Source organism: Schistocerca gregaria, chromosome X, assembly GCF_023897955.1.
Source record: "Schistocerca gregaria isolate iqSchGreg1 chromosome X, iqSchGreg1.2, whole genome shotgun sequence".
In the NCBI taxonomy this organism is placed as follows: domain Eukaryota; kingdom Metazoa; phylum Arthropoda; class Insecta; order Orthoptera; family Acrididae; genus Schistocerca; species Schistocerca gregaria.
Genome location: NC_064931.1, coordinates 857,578,086 through 857,601,343, shown reverse-complemented (window position 1 = coordinate 857,601,343; position 23,258 = coordinate 857,578,086). Strand labels below are relative to the sequence as shown.

The following is a 23,258-nucleotide window of genomic DNA, read 5'->3' as shown; positions in this document are numbered from 1 at the left end:
TGGCTCCGAACGCTTGTAAACATTGACTATTTTTGTGTATGTGTTCCCCTGACACTCTTTGGTGAGCAGATTTTTTATCTGTCCATTTACATTATATTATCAATAATTTATTATTTTTGTTGTTATAATATATGTAAATTGTTTTTAATTTTGAGACTACCTGTTGGCATGCCACAAGTGGTACCATAGGTTTCACTAAAAACTGTAGATCAGAATTGTTACTTAATACACTTATTTAAACTCACATTCACAAACACCAGCTATATACAAAGTAGAAACGTAACTTTAGAGATTTCTTAGATGATCATGTTTTAGTGAAGTTGGAAAGTTCAGTTACTTGTTTATCTTACCTGATATCAAACATCCAAAATAAAGCTTGAACTGTTGCAGCCATTGTGAAACTACTTCTTGACAACACCTTGCACACTTAAGCTCTTGGGATAAGAATCAAATGATGGTAAACCCGATACCTCATCTGTCAGAAAGTACACAGACTTACTTAGAGGCTCGGTAAGCTAGTAGAGGAACTAGGAATTTCTGTGTTAATTTACACTCTTGGAAAAGAATTGCAACACCAAGAAGAAGTTGTGCAACATAAATAAGAGCTGGTAGGTGTGATTCTACATTTGACAGACAATGTCTGTGGCACTTGTAGTGCCACTGTGAAGACGCAAATCAGCTTTGCTTTAAATACACACTGTAACAGTCCTGAGCGTTAGTTACCTTTCACTTAGGATGTGGCTTCAGACAGCCACATGGCACGACTGAGAGGGAAGGCCATTGAGTTTCACATATGGCTCTGGTGCATTGTACTGCATCTGCAGTTGCAATTCGAGCAGCAGTTGCCACCACAGTGTCACAGTGAACTGTTGAAAATTGGTTACTTCAAAGAAACCTCTGAGCCAGATGCATGCATTCCACTGACCCCAAACGACCACCATTTGTGACTTCAGCGGTGTCAAGTGGGAGCTCATTGGAGGGCATAGTGGAGATCTGTTATGTTTTATTATGAAAGCTGGTTCTGCTTCAGTGCTAGTAATGGCCATGTGTTGTTAGTAGGAGCCCAGCTGAGAGTCTGCAACCAACCTGTCTGATTGCTCAATACGAGTACATTGGACCTACACCAAGAGTTACAGTCTGGGATGTATTTTTTTTATAAATGTTTATTCCGTGACTCCTGACTGCAAATTTATATGTCAGTCTGGTGATTTGACCTGTTGTGCTGCCATTCATGAACTGCATTCCAGGGAGCATTTTCTAACAGGATAACGTTTGCCTACATACTGGTGTTGTAACTCATCATTGTCTACAAAATGTCAATACGGCCTGCACGATCACCAGATTTGTCTCCAATTGAGCACATGTGGGCATCATTGGAGAACAACTCCAGCATCATCCATAACCAGCATTAAGTGTACGTGTATTGACCGACCAAGTGCAATAGGCATGGATCTCCATCTCACAAGCTGACATCCAGCACCCATAAAACACAATACATGCATATCTCCAGGTTTGCATTCGACATGCTGGTGGTTAAACTAGTTATTAATGCACAAGCATTTCACAGTTGCAAAGGTTTACCTCACACTACATTAACCTGAGATCTTGCAATGGTAGTCACTTAAATATGTTACCTAGACAAATGCGTTCCTGAAATTTCATTACTCTACATTAATTACTTTTTGATGTTTCGATCTTTTCCATCAGTGTATTAATGAAACTGAGTCTAGTGGCAACCAATAGAATTCATGAAATGATTTTCATTTACCTGTCAGGTTCTTGAACAACCACACTCACTGACAGAAATCATTTATAGCATCTTCTTTCCTTCTTTACATAAGAATACAAACGTAAATGTGCATTTGGATTACATGGACTTTATTGAGGGATTTAAAAAAAGGAACAAAGGAATGGTAGTTTAATGTATTTTAAAGACTAAAACACCCAGTGAATCATTTATTTATTTGTTTAGTTCAGGGACTACTGTTCCTTTTAGAGTGTAAGAACTAGCAGATAAACTGTTGCAGAGTGGTGTATGTATGTGATCCATTGTTTTTAAGGAAACTGAGAATACTCAGGGAACAGTATGAGTTCATGACACAGACTTGGCTGCTGTTTTACGGTATACTAAATTTCACTTAGTAGTCTCCTTCTGGGAATAAAAGCTCTAACCATGAGAAACATTGTTACCATAGTGTTTACCTAATTTCTCTTCTAATAATTTTCAAACTGTGTTGGCATACTACCAAATACATATGTACCTGCACTGTCATGTAATTATGGACACATAAGTACAAGAGAACTGCATATCAGCTGTAACTAACGAAAAAAAAATTAAATGAAATAATATCGGGATCATTCTATAGTGTAGGTAGTCATGCTAAAAGTCATATATCCATAAGTTTTCAGTACAGTTTGTGTATTTTTTTGCCTGAAAATATTTAATAATATGTACCTTATGGTTAATTCAATTTTTTTCACATTGACCTTGCACATGTTTTCATTTGATTTTTCACTAAAATAATTACACAAACTGAAAAGCCATCAGAGAGTGAATCAAAAAGAGATTGAGGAATTAAGAATGAAATTGAACATAGACAGGAAGGATTTGGTGTAAAGGAAAAGATAGCATATTCTAGAGGATAGTCATTAGCTATTTTCAACTGATTTTTATTTGCTTATTGTATTTTATTTACACAATGCTCGTACATGAGAGAAAGGATATGTTAAAACAAAGAAGTGATGGTGAAGCACTATTAATATTGAAAACTGCAGTTTTAACAGTCAAGGGGAAAATTTGGAAAGTACATTTTGGAAGAATATAAAACTTATTTGACTCATAATATGTATGATTTTATTTTATTAGAACTCAAATAAGGTTTATGTAGGAGCTGATATTATAATAGTAGCAGGTTTATTCCCCATTGAATCATATTTTACAATGATATTAGACATGTCAGTATTAGCAGACTTGTGTAAAATATGGAAATAGTTCTACAGATAAATGATAAACCAAAAATTAAAAAAGAGCAAATTTTAGCAAATAAAAATTACTATTTTTGTACACACCAGAATTAATATTCAGTATAAAAAATGTATATGCCATCACACTGGCATTGCCAAAAATTGCATGAAATATTTGTAAGCAGGGTGTAACACATAATAACAGAACATAATTTGTTTCAACAAAAAAATTACACTGTTGACAATCAAGGTTACAATATTAGGATGGGTAGATAATCTTACTTAATGTGCATACACTGTATGGTAGGAAAGAACACATGATTAAATTTTTAAGGGATGTGCGAGAGTACAAGCTGCAAAATTTAGTACACAGATCTTCTCCCCCTGTCATTAACAATGTCTCTAAACCAGCTGTGCATATAGTTCAACTCAGCTGGGATGACAGATGTGAGATAATATACAACACTGTTTCGACTCTATACTAGAGTTCATCAATTTTTGTGACTGGTCAGTAGTGACATGCCAGTCTCTTGGCAACCCATGGTTAAATATTTATATTGTATCAAAGATCTGGAGAATATGCTTGTCAGGCTAACAGTTGAACACTCTATGTGTGGGAGTAGCTCAAGACAGCATGGGCAACCTACTATCTTGAGCTATCTTATTAGAATGTGACATCACAGCAGATATAAATGATACACACCAGCCATCACATCTTAGAAATGTAACATGTATGACCCAAATTACCCCCGCAGATGGTCCTGTAGTGAACCTAATGACTTTCATCATGCCAGGTACTGGGTCTATATGACAATGTTGAATGCAGACAGACAACATTCATTCCCAGAGCTTCCACAAACATATACATCTATAGTAGTGCTGGAGGAGCTCATATGAAAAGGCAATATATGACACTCCTGTGTCTTGTGCTGCCATTCAGCACGTCAGTGTCAGTTTGACTATCTCTAGTGCCAAGGCAAGTAAAACTGTCCCAATGGTTGCCATGTTGTTAATGTGTGGTGCTCCAGACATTGTCACACTGCCCCTGTGGTAGATACTTGTCTTGCTGCAGAAAGCCCATTTCCTGACTATAGTTATGCGACATGGCTCAATGAACCTACAAAGCTGAGCAAATGACATGTCTGATTAGATCAGTTTTACTTTCATTCCAATTGATCCGTAGTGAGGAGGTCCTCCAGGATGTGGAACATGTCAGAAAAACAACAATACATGACAAATATTTACAACTAAAACAAATAAGCTAATGTACGATTCCACAGGTCCCAAGTGGAATGATCATCATTTTTTAATGAACACTATATAAAAGAGTCATTTTACCAATACTAATGCACTGAATTTAAAATAAAAAATTTTATTTATTTATTTATAAGGTAATAAACATGTAATACAACTACTATAATACTTATTTATAATGAACACATTGCTCCACTGAAATGGTGCAGAAGTTAGATTGTACTTACACACACACACACACACACACACACACACACACACACACACACACACACACACACACACACACACATATTTACAATGAACACATTACTGCACAGAAATTGGGCAGAAGTTATATTTTATTGAGAAATTCGTCAATGGAGTAGAAGGAGTTGGCCACCAATAAATCCTTTAGGCTTCTCTTAAAGTGAAATTCATTGGTTGTTAAGCTTTTTATGGCTGCTGGCAAGTTATTGAAAATGTGTGTTCCTGAATAATGCACACCTTTTTGTACAAGACTAAGTGACTTTAAATCCTTGTGAAGATTATTCTTATTTCTAGTATTTATTCCATGAATTGAGCTGTTGGTTTGAAAAAGTGACCTATTTTTAATGACAAATTTCATTAAGGGATAAATATATTGGGAAGCAGTAGTTAGTATCCCTAATTCCCTAAACAGGCTTCTGCAGGATGTTCTTGAGTTCACAGCACATATAACTCTTACTGCACATTTTTGTGCCCAGAAAACTTAAGCTTGGCTTGATGAATTACCCCAAAAAATAATCCCATATGACATTATGGAATGAAAGTAAGCGTAGTATGCCAGCTTTTTCATTTTTATATCCCCTATGTCTGACAAAATTCGCATTGCAAACAGAGATTTGTTAAGACAATTGAGCAGTTCTGTGGTGTGCTCCTCCCAATTGAATTTGTTATCAAGCTGTAACCCCAATAATTTAACACTGTCCACTTTCCCAGTTGGATGATGCCTGATAGCTTGATACATGTCTCTTTCCTAATAACACCCTTTGTTTCCTGCCAGAGATATAAAATTTGAACCATTTTGCAGCATTTTCTGTTACACTATAATATTCTAATTTACTTAAAAGGATATTGTGATTTACACAGCCAAATGCCTTTGACAGATCACAAAATATACCAGTTGCCTGCCATTTTTTGTCTACTGAACTAAGCACATTTTCACTGTAAGTGTAGATAGCCTTCTCAATATCAGAACCTTTTAGAAATCCAAACTGTGACTTTGACAGTATGTTATTTGAGATAAGATGGTTATAAAGCTGACTGTACTTTACTTTTTCTAAAAATTTTGGAGAATGCTGGCAACAGTGAAACTGGACAGAAATTTGTTGCTCTTTCTTTATTTCCCTTCTTAAACAGTGGCTTAACTTCAACATATTTCAACCATTGAGGAAATATTCCACTGGTAAATGACTGGCTACACAGATAGCTTAATATGTTACTTAGCTCAGAATCACATTCTTTAATGAACTTTGTTGATATTTCATCATACCCACTAGATGTTTTTGATTTTAAAGATTTTATGATGAACATTATTTCTGTTGGGGTAGTGAGGTTCAAATTCATGTTATGGAAGTTACTTGAATTGTCTGGTCTGGAATGATCATATAAAGTTGATCGTCGGTAAAGCAGATGCCAGACTGAGATTCATTGGAAGAATCCTAAGGAAATGGAATCCGACAACAAAGGAAGTAGGTTACAGTACGCTTGTTCGCCCACTGCTTGAGTACTGCTCAGAAGTGTGGGATCCACACCAGACAGGGTTGATAGAAGAGATAGAGAAGACCCAACGGAGAGCAGCGCACTTCGTTACAGGATCATTTAGTAATCGCGAAAGCATTACGGAGATGATAGATAAACTCCAGTGGAAGACTCTGCAGGAGAGACACTCAGTAGCTCGGTACGGGCTTTTGTTAAAGCTCTGAGAACATACCTTCACCGAAGAGTCAAGCAGTATATTGCTCCCTCCTACGTATATCTCGCGAAGAGACCATGAGGATAAAATCAGAGATATTAGAGCCCACACAGAAGCATACCAACAATCCTTCTTTCCACGTACAATACGAGACTGGAATAGAAGGGAGAACCGATAGAGGTACTCAGGGTACCCTCCGCCACACACCGTCAGGTGGTTTGCGGAGTATGTATGTAGATGTACATGTAGATGTAGATGTAGATGTCTGAGGTATTCCATAGCAGCATCTACCAAACCTGACAACCCCATCTTTTCAGTAACAGTTATAAAATGTTTGTTAAAAATTGTGCAACACTATACACATCTGTCACCAATGTATCATTTACTCATAATGGTATTTGTGCCTCTTCATGTCTGGTTCTACAGGCCTCCTCCTTCACTATATCCCATATTGTCTTTATTTTGTTATCTCATATGACTATCTTTTCCTTGTAATATATTTGCTTTGACGTCTGTATTACAGTCTTTAATATTTTTCATTGTTTCTTGTAATGTGCTATAGCATCAACATCAGAACTGTTTCAGATTGACAGATAGAGTTTTCTTTTTGTTTTACAAGATACCCCTATTCCTTGAGTAATACATGGCTTCTTTGTAGACTTTGCTCTAACCTCGGTAAGTTTTGGGGGAATACAGTGTTCGAATAAGGTAAGCACTTTAGTAGGAAAAGTGTTATATTTTTCATTCATGCCATGAGCACTGTAAACATCAGTCCAGTGAATGTCTCTGAGGAGTGTCCTAAAATAATCAATTTTTGGCTTATCGAACACCCTCTTGAGCTCAGATTTAACAGATTTTATATCCTATTCAGTATTAACATTTAACAGAAGGAACTGCATGTCATGGTCTGAGAGGCCATTGACTATTGGTTTTGCAGCATACTGCTGCGAGGGCTGGGACTGGGGGCGGGAGGGGGTTGGTGTCTGCAAATGGCGCAGGGTCCGCGGCTGTCGCCCATGAATGAGCTCTGCCAGACTGCATCCACCAATTTCGATAGGTGCTCAAAAGGTGAGGGCTGACATGGTTCGAAACGTGTTGACCACCTTCGTCATCTGGTGTTTAAAAGTGCAGACGAGTCTCTCTGCCGTGCCATTGGATGAATGGTGGAAAGGGGGACTACGGATATGTTTGATACCGTTCGCCTGACAGAAGTCATGCAAGGAGAATGCTGTGAATTGGGGACCATTATCAGAGACCAACGTGTGTGGCAGGCTCTCATTGGCGAGAACGTGAGTGTATCCTCTGTGGTGGTGGATGCCATGTGGACCACATATGGGTATGTGAAGTAGGCATCAACGACGAGTAACCACTGGACCCCAAAAACAGGCCTGCAAAATTAATACGGATGCAATCCCAGGGCTGGCGAGGCACAGGCCAGGGTGCAAATGACTGAGGGGGAGCTTGCCTGGTGACGCGCACAGACAGTGCACCCACGAAACTGGTGCTCGATATCGCCATCGATGCCAGGCCAATACACGTGCTGGCAAACCAAAACTTTCATACGGGACATACCCCAGTGCCCAAGGTGTAACAAAACAAGAACCCAAAGCTGCAATTCCGGAGGGATGACCACCCGATGGGCATCCGACTCCGCGGCCAACAAAAGGACATCATCGACAACAGAGAGCCTATTGAATAGGTGGTGCCAGGGGCTGAAATCTGACAGCATCCAATGAGTAACATAGGAGGGCCACCCGTGGAACACGTAGTTGATAACCCGCTACAAGACAGGGTCACGGCAGGTAGCTGCAGCAATGTAAGCAGCCATAAGAGGTAGACCGTCCAGCGCATCCCAGTGGACGGAATCAATGTGAATGCAGAGGACCTCCTGTTGCTCAAAGACAGGATCGGGGCCTGCTGGGAGACGTGACAAAGTGTCCGCGTTAGCATGGTGAGTTGTGGACTTATACCGGATGGTGTAAGCGTAATTACGTAAAAGCAATGCCCAGTGCTGGAGACGTTGAGCCGTCCGCTATGGAAGGTGATAGTGGGGTCCGAAAAGTGTAGCCAATGGTTTATGGTCCATCAGGAGGGTGAACTTTGCTCCAAAGAGATAGGTGTGAAATTTTTGGACAGTTAACACGATCACCAGGGCCTCCTTTCCAGTCTGGGAGTAGTTCCGTTGTGCTGGGGTCAACGTATTAGAGGCTTAAGCGATGGGCTGTTCAGAGCCATTGGCATCCCGGCGCTAAAGGACGGCCCCAATGCTGTATATCAATGCATCAGCCACCACAACCGAGGGGCGGTCCGGAGAGAAGGGAGTAAGGCAAGGGGTGGAGTTCAGCATTGCCTTTAAATGGAGAAAAACCTGGTCACAGTCAGGAGTCCAATCAAAAGGTACCCCTTTGCAATGCAAGTGATTGAGGGGTTGAGCAATGGAGGCAGCCTGGGACAAGAACTTTAAGTAATAAGTAACCTTGCCCAAAAACACCTGGAGTTCAGATAAGTGCTTGGGACAAGGAAGGGCCTCAATAGCCGCAACATTATGACCCAAAGGGCAGATTCCATCTTTGCTAAACCAATGGCCTAAGTATTCCACTTCCCATTGATAAAAACAACACGTGTCCAGCTGACAGCATAAACCAGCAGACTGCAGAGTGTGAAATAAGGCGCTGAGGTTTTGCAAATGTTCCTGATGGGAACGCCCTGTGACCAAGATGTCATCCAGATAATTCACACGGGTGAGGATAGGCTGTGTAAGCTGCTCCAGGAATCGCTGGTAAATGTCCGGCACTGAAGAGGCACCAAAGGGAAGGTGCTAGTACTTATACAATCCGAAAGGCATGTTGATAACCATGACATTCTGAGATTTAGCATCCAAGGGCAACTGGCAGTATGCCTCAGCCAGGTTGATCTTTGAAAAATACTCTCTCCCGGCAAGCTTGGCGAGAAGGTCTTCCTGTCGGGGAATGGGGTAAGTATCAACAAGGGACTGAGTATTGACTGTAGCGCCGAAGTCCCAACACAGCCAAAGGGACCCATCCGTATGACCACCAGTGGCGACGCCCAGACACTGTAAGTTACAGGCTCCAGAATGCCAGCTGCCTGGAGCCTTGATCAGTTCCTGCTTGATCGTCAACCGTAAGGCCACCGGAAGGGGCATCCGGCCATAGAGTGATGTGCGCCTGAAAGCTGGAAGCACATCTGAGATCCGTTGCAAACAATGACGTAAAAGTGGAGCACAGATCATCCAAGTCCTGAAAAGGAACAGCCATGGAAACAACCTTAACTGGGTCAGAAATTGAAAAGCCAAACAGTTGAAATGCATCCAGACCAAAAATATTCGAAGCCGATGGATGGTTTCCTTTCAGGTAGGAAGTGAATGTGGACATAGTATTAGATGACACATCGAAATTTAAATAAACTACTCTATATTTCTTTCTGCAAGTGATAGATGAAACTGAACGTTTCGTCAATACAGTTTCTGGTTATTGCACCTATTGGAAACCAAGATCAGAGCATATACCTCAGAATTATTCTCTTGTTGGTCATTCTGTTGTCTTACTTTTGAAGCATTTGTATGTATCTCACTTCTTTCCAGACTTCAGTGATTTATCTCCATAGAATCACAGGAACCTAATTTTTATGTGTGTTCCACTGATTGATTGTTGGACAGTGTGATACATCCTACTACTTACTTATTAATACTGATTTCCATGTGGCAGTATCCTTAACCATAATTAATTTATAACTTTGTAATTGATTGAAATTATTACAGTATTGTGAAAACACGTGTAAGAAAAAGGAATCATTTCATGTTAACTATCATACATGCTGTTTCATTCATTTTCATCCTTAGATCAACTTCATAGGGTCTATGTAATCACATGTCATAGCCAGGAGTCTTTGCAGCATTCTTTTGCTATGTTAAATGCACTGTAATTAATCCAAAGAGAGATAAGCTCATTAAAAATACAACTATTACCATATAGTTTCTAATTCTTGAATCACACCTTGAGGTGCAAATAATGAAATATGAAGGTATTGATTCTAAACACTACTTCTCTCTTTTTTTGCAGCATGCTCACAGTGTTGTCCTGAATCATTCAGAACAATTTTGGGGACGATGATGGACATGTCTTTGCTCAAAGATCCCGTGTTTATGCTCATTAGCGTCAGCAATTTGTTTGGCATGATGGGACTGTATGTACCATTTGTGTACCTGGTTGATGCTGCAATTCTTGATGTAAGAACATCTTTTTATTATTATCTTTATTACCTAGTTTAATCATTTAAAAGTCATGACTGGACAGACTGTAACATTCTTACAACACTTTAATACACATAATTAGGAATATACATACAATAAAACAGAAATACATAAATGAAACTTATTTGGTTCTTGTGTAGCTTAATAACTGGAAAGACAGGTATTTAACGGTTCACTTTCTTTATGATCTACCAAATTCAATGATAAGAATTTCTTTTAAAAATAACCAAAATGTGTATCAGTGTGGTTACATTTTCATATAAAATAAAGCATCAGAAGTGAAGTCTGTGTTTAGTAAGTATGTTAATATTGTATTAATCTGAATGCTCACGGGCTGAGCATGAACTAGGTAACGGTAGACAGTTATGAAAAGAAATTAAGTTTGACTTAAGTTTTGTCTGAAGATTTTCATGAAACTTGGGTGTAATGTGGTGGCACAAAACTTTACAACAGTCACAGTCATCTTGTTCATTTCACTACCAATATTCTGATAGACACTATATAATATTCTATATTAATTGGCCAAAAGTCATGCAGAGGCAAAAAGACTTGAGTCAATGGTGAGCTATTACGCTTTTTCTGTGTGTTTTCATGTATATTTAATTTCTTTGGTTTTGAATGGCCAGTGACAATTGGTTGCAGCTTAGTCAGGCTCTAGCATCCATTGGTGACATACCAAGAGAGTAGAAAGTTTCATATTTAGCTTTCTCTATAGTGTAGCTTTACTAGTAATAGAATGGATAAAGTGTTTGCATACTGACTGCAGATGCAGGAGGAGGTGGCTGCAGTTTATGAACAACTTGTGGCCATTGTCAGCCACTTGCAGGCTACTGCCTTAGGATGTGGAGGTAGTGGAGAAACTGACCCATCACATGGGATACCTCAGGTGTTGCTTCTTTCACCCGAGCGCTCTAGGCACTGAGAATTATACCCAGTGTGGGGAATCTACCTTCACCATAGGGGGACCAGTAAGTTGTAACATGTTTGCCTCATTCAAGGCAGAGGGTAAATGTTGAGGCTGGAGTGGACAGGTGCCTTCTCCTTCAGCAGGGTCCACGTAGTCAGACGGGGACAGGAGTCTGCTAGTTAATGTGAGTTCCATTGTTAGGCACATTAGGGAACCCCCTAGGGAAGTAACCTTTAGAGCTGGAAATAAGTCGAATGAGTGCTTTGCATTTCTGCCAGGGGGCCTCATCCAAAATGAGTCATCTGCAAGTTGTGGCTCACATAGGCACAAATGATGTCTGTTGTTTGGGTTCTGATGATGTCCTCAGTTCACGGAAGTACACTGGCCTCACTTTCAAAGTGCAAGCAGAGCTCAAAATTTGCAATTTCAGACTCAGAGTTGATCAGAATCCTTTGGTTTTGATCCAAATGGAGGGTCTCAACCAAAGGCTCCATTGATTCTCTGTTGGTCTTGCCTGCAGACTTCAGGACCTGTATTATTAGATGGAGAACTGTAGCACTACCCTTGATATGTCAGGGGTGCAAAACATAAAGAACACAGCTACTTGGGTAGCAGAGCACTTTTGAAGTGCACAGGAGAGTTACTCTGTATGGCCAGTTGTTGAGGCCCTCTGATGAACACTTGCCAGTTAACATGCAGGGAGTAAAATCAGACCGTGTGCAAAGTAAAGATACTCTAAAATATTTATTGAAGCGTGAAACATATATAAAAAAGACAGAGTCTACAAAATTACAGACCAGTATCCTTTTTGCCTTGGAGGTATTGAACATATTCTGAATTCCAGTATAATAAATTTGCTTGAGCTGGAAAAGCTTCTGTCCACAAATCAGCAGGGATTTAGAAAGCATTACTCATGCAAAACTCATTTCATCATTTTCTCACATAATTTCCTGTGAGCTGTGGACTAAGGGCAACTCATCAATTTCTGGAAAGCATTTGACATGGTGACCCACTACAGACTGTTAAAAAAGAATCTGAGAATAAAGTTAGGTTCCCATATATGTGATTGGCTCAAAGACGTCATAAGTAATAGGACTCAGTGAGTTATCCTGTATTATGATTTTTTTTTTGTTAATGTGCTATGTGACACACTCACATTAATTAAATAACTCCTCAAGAGTTCAGACTTATTCTGCACCTGTACTGATAGTATCAGTTTTTTCTGTCAGGTGTATATATATTGGTCTATGTGCAGTGTCTCTTCTTTGGAACTTTAAATTCAGAATATGACTCAAGACAGAATGTCCCTGAAAAAGAAGTTTTCCTTTGAGTGTAATTTATGCAGGACTTTGAGCAAACTCATTTATTGAGCTGTTGGAACAGAAGAGGAAACATATAAATTTGCAGGTGAAACCTTAATATTTCAATGACCATGGAGTGGTTTGTTAAGGGGTCTGTTTGTGTTGGATGGAAAGCATGCTCAGATAGTGAAAGCAGTTAAGTTGATTGTTCGTGTAAAGTGGGATATCTCAGTTTGAGTCCTGGTCTGGCACAAATTTTCACATGCCTCCAATGAACTAACTACAATGCCTAGTTGTGACTGAGGTCTGAGTTAATCTTGTCATGTGCAAACATGGCTGCTGAATCGAAAAATGGTGTCTGTTCCATCTTATACGTCCAAGGACAATGGACATGTCCAAAAACATGCCGCCACTCACATAATAATATCTATACACCTGATGGCGAATACGGATACCTTCAGCGCAGAAGCACACTATGTATGAACACTTGTGGGAATCAGGTGAAGCTATGAGCAATGAGAATAATGGACAATGGACACTACATGTATAGTGTGCAGCAATATGAGAATTGGGGTTGGGTGGGTATTTTATTGATTTTATTTTATTTTGTGTTCCATAGGTCCAACTGTGTTTTGTTCACAAGGATGTGGAACGAGTCACTTTTTTTCAAATACAATATGATAATCTTATAGTATATACAGACATTTGAGTACATAATTATATAAAAATTTATACAGTAAATTCTTTGAGCAGCAATACAGAAAAAAGAAGATACATATTTCCTTAGAATCGTTCAAGCACTACAGAAAACAGGTACAGAGAACACACAGAAACAGAGCTCAAGTTAAATAACATTCTTAGTAGCATTATGTCAGCTTGTATTATATAATATTAAAATTTTACAATTTATTTAGTTAAAAATTCATATAGACTGTAAAAAGCTTTTTCTAGCAGAAATATTTTTAATGCTTTCCTAAACTTACTCTTGTTATGAATCTCTGTCTTTATTTCAGGAGTAAGAGCATTAAAGAGTTTTGTTCCAGTGTAGTGGACACCCTTTTGCGCCAAGCTAAAATTTCTAATGCTCATGATAATTACTGTTTGGTTGAAATATTTCTATATTTTTACAGACAAAACACATGAGAGAAAAATATATTGGCATGTAGTTGTGTATATTTTAAGTTTTTGAAAGCTATTTTTATACAAGTCTCTTGGACACAATCCACATATAATTCTTAAAGTTCGCTTCTGTGCAATGAACACTTTCCTTGCTAATGGCTGGTTGCCCTAAAAAATAATGCCGTATTCAACGTATATGTAACAGAGCTAAACCTCTTACAGAGATCTATAATATGTGAAGACCAGTTCATTTTCTTGTCAATGTGCACTCCAAAAATGTTGTTGCTTCCATTCTTTCTATTGGCTGATTACCACATGAATAAAGCTGGTCTTACTGGAATTTAATGAGAGACCATTCACCTTGAAACAAGTAACCACATCTGAAAGTAGGTGATTACTGAGTTCCTCAAGATTACTATCTGTTCTATTGCTAATAAAAATTGTGGTGTCATCTGCAAATAATGTAAACTTACATGTCAGGCTTGTACATGATGCTAGATCATTTATAAAAATCAGGAGTAATAGTGGCCCTGAGGCACTCCACATGTAATGGAACTCCATTCAGAATGTGAGGAAACATCACATACTCCACCTGACCTATTCAAGACAACTTTTTGTTTTCTGTCTTGGAGGTATGACTGTAGCCAATTGCCTGCAACACCACTTATTCCTACTAATTTTGCTTTTTTCAAGAGAATCTGGTGATCAACACAATCAAATGCTTTGGATAAATTACAGAAGATACCAAGTGCTAGCATTTTTTCATTAATGGTTTCTAGGACTTCATTTGCAAGTGCATAGACTGCGTCTTCTGTTGAACGGCCCTTTTGAAAGCCAAATTGACTCTTGCTGAGAACCCCATTATTCATGAGATGATCGGTAATTCTTACATGTATTAGCATTTCAAAAATTTTGGAGAAAGCTGTCAGCAAATAGATAGGTCGATACTTAGTTAGTTCAGCTTTATCACCCTTTTTGTACTGGGGCTTCACAATGGCATACTTAAGTCTACTGGGAACAACACCTTTCTGAAGGGAAGCATTGAAAATATGACAGAGAATGTCCCATATCCACACACAAGAATATTTCAGTAAATTGCTATATATATTATCAACCCCTGCACAGTCCTTACTTTTTAGAGAAATAATGATTTTTTGAATTTCTTATACAGTGACAGGATTAAGGTGCATTTCTGAAATTGTGTTTGAATATACTGCTTGACAAAGAGTTACAGCTTCATCAACATTGCGCTTCCAACCAATCTGTTGAGTTACTGATAGGAAGTGTTTATTAAAAATCTCAGCCACACTTTTGGGTTTATCTACTAGGGTACCTTCATATCTGATTTTATTTACATCTTCTTTGCTTGTTGTATCTCATCCTGTTTCGTTTTTTTACAATGTTCCAAATTCTTTTTATTTTATTATTACACTTATCTATTTTCTTCTCATAATAAAGGGCTTTTGATCTCTGTATTAGTTTCTCTAAAATTTTACAGTATAATCTATAGTGGTCCCATTTTTCTACATCTTTACATAATCTTATTGCAGCATAAGTTCCCCTTTTGGTTTTACATTACTGTTTTATACCTTTTGTAATCCAAGGCTTACTTACAGAATTGGAAGCACTGTTTCTGATCCATTTCTTGGGGAATATTTCTTCAAAAAGAGCACAGAATTCATTTATAAAACAGTTAAATTTAGTATCAACATTATCATGACTACATACTAAAGACCAATCCATTTGCTGCGACCTATGATTGAAAGTTTCTTTTGTCTCTTCATTCATTACTCTTATGAATTTCAATTGAGGAAATTGTTTTTTTGAACAGATTAACATAATAAAGAATGAGAATTTGTTCGTCATGATTTGAAAGCCCATTTATAACCTGCCTGAGAGTATAATCCTGATGTCTGCTCACATCTAAAGAAATGTTGTCTATCAGAGTTTGGGACTCAGATGTAATTCTTGTTGGAAAGTTCATTACTGTTATCAGATTATGTAAGGTCATAACAATCTCAAAGTAAATTTTATTGTTATTTTCTCTCATAAAGTTTATATTGAAATCACCGAAAACTACAATAACCTTTGATTTTGAAACTATCCCTGACAGAAGGAGTTCCATTAAATGTAGAAAAGTTTTTATGTCACCTGAAGGAGCTCTGTAGACAGCCAACACTATTATTGTGTAGAATTTAGTTATTATTTCTGTTGCACATGCCTCAAATTGTTGTTCCACACAATATTTCTTGATATCTATAGCTTTGTATGTTACACTATCCTTAACATAAATTGCTACTCCACCTTTGTCTTTATTTTTCCTACAGTAGTATGTTACTAAACTATAACTTACTATAGATGACAAGTAACATGGTGCTCAGTTAAGCACAAAACCTGAGCATTATTTATACTATCCTTTTCATTAATGTTAATAAGAAGTTGATCTGTTTTGTTTAAGAGACCCATACATTTTGATGAAAGAAAGAGAAGCCTTCCTCCGGCTTTTTCATTCTATTACTGCTGTTACATGACTGAGAATCCACTGGAGTCTGTCTTGAGACAGGAGGGAGGAGACACTTGACACTACCTACTGTTGTCCCTTCTTTTTCTTCAGGCCCACACGAGTGTGTTCCCATTGCAGTGGCAGTTAAGACAAAAGGTCTCATAAATTGGGATATCTGGGATTGAGATCCAGTCCAGGACACATTTTTTGTTGTCACTATTTGATTTATTTCAATGTCAAATTGTGGCTGAGGCCTGATGTGCTCTTACTTTATTAGTAATATTTATTCTTCAGATACTTAAAGTGGCCTTACATGACAGCTCATTCATTATAGAAAACAAAAAAGGGCAAATCTGTCTAAATGTAAATTACTACCCACCAAAGAAAAATATTTCTCAAATTCATTATTTTGTTTATAATTCCTATTTTAGCTGTAAAACTCCTATGCAAAACTTAACTGCAAACTCAATATTACCAACTGTTTCATATTCACGTATTCCTTTTTCTTCTTTTTCCAGGGAACTGATTCCAACTCAGCATCATTTCTCTTGTCAATTATTGGTATTACTAACACCGTGGGGAGAGTGGCATGTGGCTATCTAGCTGATTTTCCTTGGATGGACTCTTTGCTGCTGAATAATATTTGCCTTGTTGTATGCACATTTGCTGTTGCTGCCACGCCTTTCTGTCATACCTATGCAGCATATGTTGCAATGGCAATATTTTTTGGTCTTGCTGTCTGTAAGTATTAGCACTGAAAGACTACTAAAATGATTATTACTGCTATTGTTAATTATAAAAAGATATTTATCTTGTTATATTTAATACAGATACAGGCAAACTGTAACACTCAAAATGCATCATTTACATGAAACAAACCCTGGAAGGTGAAGCTAAGGAAATACAGTGAAAAATACCATGAACCATATAAGTGTTGTAACTGAGGAAAAAGGAAAGAAATATTCATGACATAATCTATATTCAAAAATGTAAAAATAAAAGAAAAATGAATGCTTCACACATAAATATTGACAGTCAGAAATATAATTGTAAAAAATTGTTAAAAATGAAAAAGTGTCTGACACACAGAAAGATACTGAAATAAAAAGACAGCAGTAATGGGGTGAAAGCAAAGCAAGCATGACAAAGTGCAAGACAAAGTTTGGAAAAAGTTTGTGAAAGTTGGAGAGGATAGAGAAAGATTAAGGTAAAAATAAATTCATGACAAAATGTAGACATGTGAGAAAAGAGTATGAAATGATAAGAAAGTCAAGCATCATTTGAACAAACATTTGTCACACAGAAAATAATGAAAACAGCAAAAAAATATTCTTACTGTATCAGTGGGATACATTTAATGAGTCACACAGATATCCTGACCTACTTCAATAATGAGGGTGTCTGACTATTGATCTGGCCAGCAGATTCTCAAGATGTCTTATCTATTGATAACATATTGTGCTTGGTTGCCAAGAGACAGACTAGCCACCCAATATAATTGATGAACACTGGCAGTGATTTAAAACAGCATGGAGTAACATACCCGTATTTCACTTTGACACAGTGCCCATGATGCTCACCTGGATCAGATTCATTGTTGTTGGCAATGGTGTCAGATCTGTGCACTAAATTTTTGATCCTTTATACTCCCAGATCACCTACACATTTAATCATGTATTTTTTCTAATATTCTGTTTATAAACAATAAGTAAAATTTTGTTATACACTATCCTTCTCAGTGTTGCACTTTTAATAACTAGCAGCTTAGTGTTAACAACTCTCCATCAGACATGTTTATATGCAGATCATGCTCAGTTTTCTCTGCCATAGCATAATGGATCTTTTCTATAATTTATCATTATGACACCACTTGGGCAGCTTGATGCATATGGAGGATTTATTTGCCAAGAGTGTGTATTGTGTAGTGTCAGTTCATGTTGCTGCTCTTGGTGCTGTTTCAGCTGCTGCTGCCACTGCTTCTGATGCTGCTACTAATTCTGCTGCTGATAATTGCACATTCAATGTTTTATTGTTGAGAAAAGTATTTTTTTCCAAGGGCCCTGCACTTGTGTATATTGGTGCTGAAACAGGCTAAAATGAAAAAAAAAAAAAAAAAAAAAGTTTATCCTATTGTCTGTCCTATGGAAAAACAATTCATACAAGCTTGATGATCATCTGAAACACACTTCTTAAGTCTGTGACAATGACACCCATCTGCTAAGTGTAGGTGCATGGAAGAACTAATAACGTAAAACTAAAACTGCCAAAGAAACATCAAAGAAGATGACATAGTTGGAGACGCAGGATTCAGATGGTTCAAATAACCATGAGTGATCCAGATTTATGTTTTTCAGTCTTTCCCTGTGAAATATATAACTCACTGTGCTGTGCTGTTACAGTTCCACATAAATAAATAGATAAATAAATATGAACTTTGATGAAGGTGTTTGATAAGAAACATTAAGAAATTATGAAAAAAAGTTACAAAAGTTGCAACAGTAGTTTTGCTGTAGCATCACACTGATTTACCTAGAGTATTAAGAACTGTATAAATAACTCCTGCTCAATAAGAAGAAAAACCATCCAACAGAGATATTACATATGTGTCCTGTTAGTAACAATCAACCTACTCAACTATATAGGGTGTTTCACAATTCCTCTCACCAGCTTTTAGCGGTTGTAGAGGGGACTTATTAGATAAAGTTTGGATGGGGATCCCATCTCCTTAAATGTACAGGTTGAATATAAGATAAATTTAAAGTTAATATTATTTCAACACTCCTACTTACACAGTACACACACAAACTGAGAAAAGGATACTGCCATCAGTCCCTGTTGTAATTATGACATCTCTCAACATTTTCATCTGACTGTAATGGTAGCTGGTATGTTTGCAGCTAGGAAGGTTGTCTGCAGTGCTCCACAGATGTGCTGCACTCTCAAATTTTCAAGGATGTCATTCATCAGCCAAAAACAGATCTAATGATGAGGATTCAAAACATTACCTACACCACAGGCTCATTGTGTCTGCTGTGTGTGTACTGTGAAATGGGAGATTTGAATGTTAACTGAATTTCAAACTTATTATACATCAAAACAGCGCATTTCTGGAAATGAATTCCTTATCAAAACTTTCTCTACTGCTTCCCCTCTACAACTCATAGAAGTGACAAGTAGGCTTGTGAAACACCCTGTATATTTTATGTAATACCAGAAAATCATACCAGGTTAGTTGATGTCACTACTTAATTAACGCATTACAAAAATTAGACATAGAAAACACACCCCACATAAAAGACAAAAGGAACTGTTTGACTCTCACAAAAGTGTGAATGACAAAGCAAGCTCATTTTTATTTCTGAACAAAAAATGCAGTATCCCAGGAAACCTAAGTAGACAGTATTACATAAAATTCTGACTAATGAAAAGTAACAAAATAAAAAATGTTTATTTTATATGTCTGGTTATCATATCATTTTACTTTCTTTAATGCTACAACTAGTCTGGCCAGTTGCCTTCTGCTGGGTCCAAATCAACATTTCTGTTCTTTTTTTTTTTTCAAATACTGAAGGAAAATAACAAGTAAGATGCTGTGTCTTAATTGACCTAAAGTGAGATTAACAGGACTCTTAAGTCAAAATGGTAATAATACTAATAATGATAATAATAATAATAAATGGTAAAAATATAATAATGATTGTAAACCTACATGTGTCACATTTTACTACTAAGAATTAAATACATAATGGTATCTGCAGAACCTTCGTGTGATTAATGAGTAGACAAACAACTGTCAGTTCCTGTTCAGCCTATGTGATTTAATTTTATCTAATCTTACACAGAATGTTTGGTGCTGCTTGTCACCATATCATATTAGAATTTGTTTTGTTACAAATCTAATTTGATTCTCTTAAAAATGAGAGATACACATACTAATAATGTGTGGAAAACGCTAGTCAGATGTATTTAGATAAGCTCTCTCATGAAAGCTGATAGTGATAAAGACATTTTTCAAAAATTTCTCATATGTATATTATAGATTAACTTAACAACTTTTTTCTTTATTTCCAGCTGGCTACATATCTCTCACATCCATCATCCTTGTTGATCTTCTTGGGCTTGATAAGCTCACAAACGCTTTTGGCCTTTTGATTTTGTTCAGAGGTGGTGCAGCAATTGTAGGGTCACCACTAGCAGGAGCTGTATATGATGCAACCAAGAGCTATGCCATACCTTTCTACATGGCCGCTGCATTCTTCCTTGTCTCAGCAGTGACCAGCTTCCTGGCACCATCACTGAAACGCTGCCTAGCATCACCTGCTGCTCCACCTATCCCTGATGCACTTACTCCAATTAATGAGGATGTGGAAGAAGAAAATGAGCCAGATGTTGTGCCAGAAATTATTGAGACTGCTCCTTCTCCATCAGAAATAAAACAAATTGAGTCAGTATTGTGAAAAGACATTTAGTTTCCAATGTCACCAAAGATAATATTCACCTTAGTGAACAATTTATATGCACAACTTATAATATTTGTTGACTGACTGGACAGCACTCAAAAGAGGTCATAAAGTGAAAGTTTTACATGTATATCAAATAGGCTATTACAGTATTTAACGAACACCACATATAGCGGGTCTTTATACATTTTTATCCTATTTTTCAAAAAGTTGCCAAATTGAACAAGCATATTATTTTCTGTAGTGTGCTGTGGTGCTCTGTGATTTTATAGTTGCTTAACAGTGAATAAACACACTAGTACAGCTTTTAGCTAAACATATGAACCACAATGTTCTCTTTTGTATAACTTCAACTGTGCTGTCTTAGCTCATTATTGTGCCTCTACAACAAGATATGCAATCACACTAAGATTGCTGGATTTGTGCTTCTGTTTTCTGAATAAAGTTTTGAAGTGATGCAATAATTTTGCACAAGACCGAAGTTTAATGTTACTAAATAATGTTGAGATAGAAGTAAAATATGCTTTATAGGAAGGACATATAACTATTTGTAGAAATGACTGTTTCCGTTGTTACTGTTCATGAAACATAAACATATATATATAATGAAAATCCAGTGTTTTATTTTGATGCTTGTGGCAGAGCATATGTTATTGTTAAATGCTAACCACTGAGCTATGCATTTATATCAACAGAGGATGAAGTGCATGAGTTTGATATGTACAGTACAAAAAACTGTTATGCACTGTATGTTTCTTGTGAACAATTACAATTTGTGGATCTTTAAAAAAGTAGATATTCACTGCAAATCATAATTCATTAGCAAGTAGTTCAAACTGTTTATCACTAAACAGTCATTGTCAGTTTAGCATGAATGAAAGTAAACATAAAAGGTATATTTACTTAACACAAGATGACAAGTAGTTAACTGCAGCCATTAATGTTGCATTCCTCATGAGCACATGATTTTCTTTGCATTGTTTGGATGGAGGTGTTGAAAGGTTCATTAGAAATATGTAAACTACAACCAGTCTCATATGTATTTTACTCAATAACTGTGATATGATTATGCATATGTTAATGCATGTGCATGTACATGGAAATATATGAATCAAAGAATAAGGTACATGTATAATAATTAAACATGTTTTACTGTGATGGAATAAAGTTCATTAATTATTTTCCAGTCAGCAATATAATGTGAATCGACAGAGTCTGTTAGATATAAGAAATACTTCTAGCTAAACTTCCTGAGTTACCATGCTAGAAGATTCAAACAATGGATAAGCCTGGTTTCAGTCTGTCTTAGAAGCTGAGAAGTATATTCCACAATGTTCTATCCCTTCTCAGTATTCAGTCACTTAGAAATTTGCAGCTTGCTCTGAGAAGGTAAAGGCTAAAATGTGAGCTGCACTAATTATCATGTCTATTTTCTTCGATAACTGTGATACAAGGATGTGTAAAATAAGAAATGCTTAGTAAAGTTGCACAGCTCTGAAGTTTCAAGTGAAGAAAGAAAAAATGTTGTACTAAAATATTTTGTTACTTATAAGATTGGAGTTATACTAAAATGGACTATATAATTAAAGTGTTAACTCTAGAAATGTACATCACTGACTCAGAGTCACATTTCTGAATTAAAGTTATAAAATGTGTTTTATATCATGAAATCATATAGGTGTGTGGATGAGTATGACTGTACAGCAAAGTGTGTGTTTTTAAGAAAAATGTATGAAAATGTATGTTGTATTTAAGTATGAGCCAAATGTTAATGAGGTGCTTGATGCTGTCCGTTTTGTTTACTCGTATGTTACCTGTGTACATTGCATTAAATCCTGTTTTGAGGAACTCTTAACGCTGCTCATTCATTGTATAAAGATTATTTTAGTACAAGATCATATTTTCATGAAACTGAAACTTAAAACATTTTTCAAGTATCCATCAGTTACATAATATCATGCACGGTATTGCCAACAGAGAAATAAAAAAATTTTATTTTATTTTAATTGCTATGGTATGATAGAGTACCTGTAACTGTCAGAAAATATCCTTTTATTCATACTTGAACTCAAAAACATACATTATTTTGAAAGTAGTTTATATTCTTGCCAGAAATAAATTATGTTTCAAGATATTAACTCACACAAAATGAAGTAAACAGAGCTGGTTAGTGATTTCTGTCTTATATAAAACTACTTCCTGACTAAAATGAGCTCAATTACATTAAGGCATAGTCTGTAGTAATAATTTTACTATTACATTAAACACTAATTTGCCATATATACTTTTCATTAATTCATAATCACAATTTGCAAATGTTAATACTGGTACACCAAATTATAAACAGTTTCTACTATTTTCTTGTATTTTAAACATTGCAACTTAAGTAACAGGTACAGTTCACACTGTTTCATATTTCAAGATATCACATCTCCTGCTCAGAGATTATTTAAAACTCAATATTATTTGTGTGACTATCCACACATATTTGTAAGCAAAAAAAAGTTTCCAGTATGTACTTGGTTTCCTCTACTTCTAAATCCT

General features: G+C 36.7%; 1 protein-coding gene across 3 annotated transcripts in view; it reads left to right on the top strand.

The window, feature by feature from the left end:
- LOC126297533 (monocarboxylate transporter 3) overlaps positions 1-22,569 on the top strand; it is a 772,480-nt gene extending 749,911 nt beyond the window's left edge. For all 3 annotated transcript variants that reach the window (XM_049988443.1, XM_049988442.1, XM_049988444.1), the window contains exons 7-9: positions 10,234-10,400; positions 16,773-16,995; positions 20,326-22,569. In XM_049988443.1, the coding sequence (XP_049844400.1) occupies positions 10,234-10,400; positions 16,773-16,995; positions 20,326-20,711 (776 nt within the window). In that variant the 3' untranslated portion in view covers positions 20,712-22,569. The remainder of the gene's footprint in view (positions 1-10,233; positions 10,401-16,772; positions 16,996-20,325) is intronic.
- The last annotated feature ends 689 nt before the right edge of the window (positions 22,570-23,258 follow it).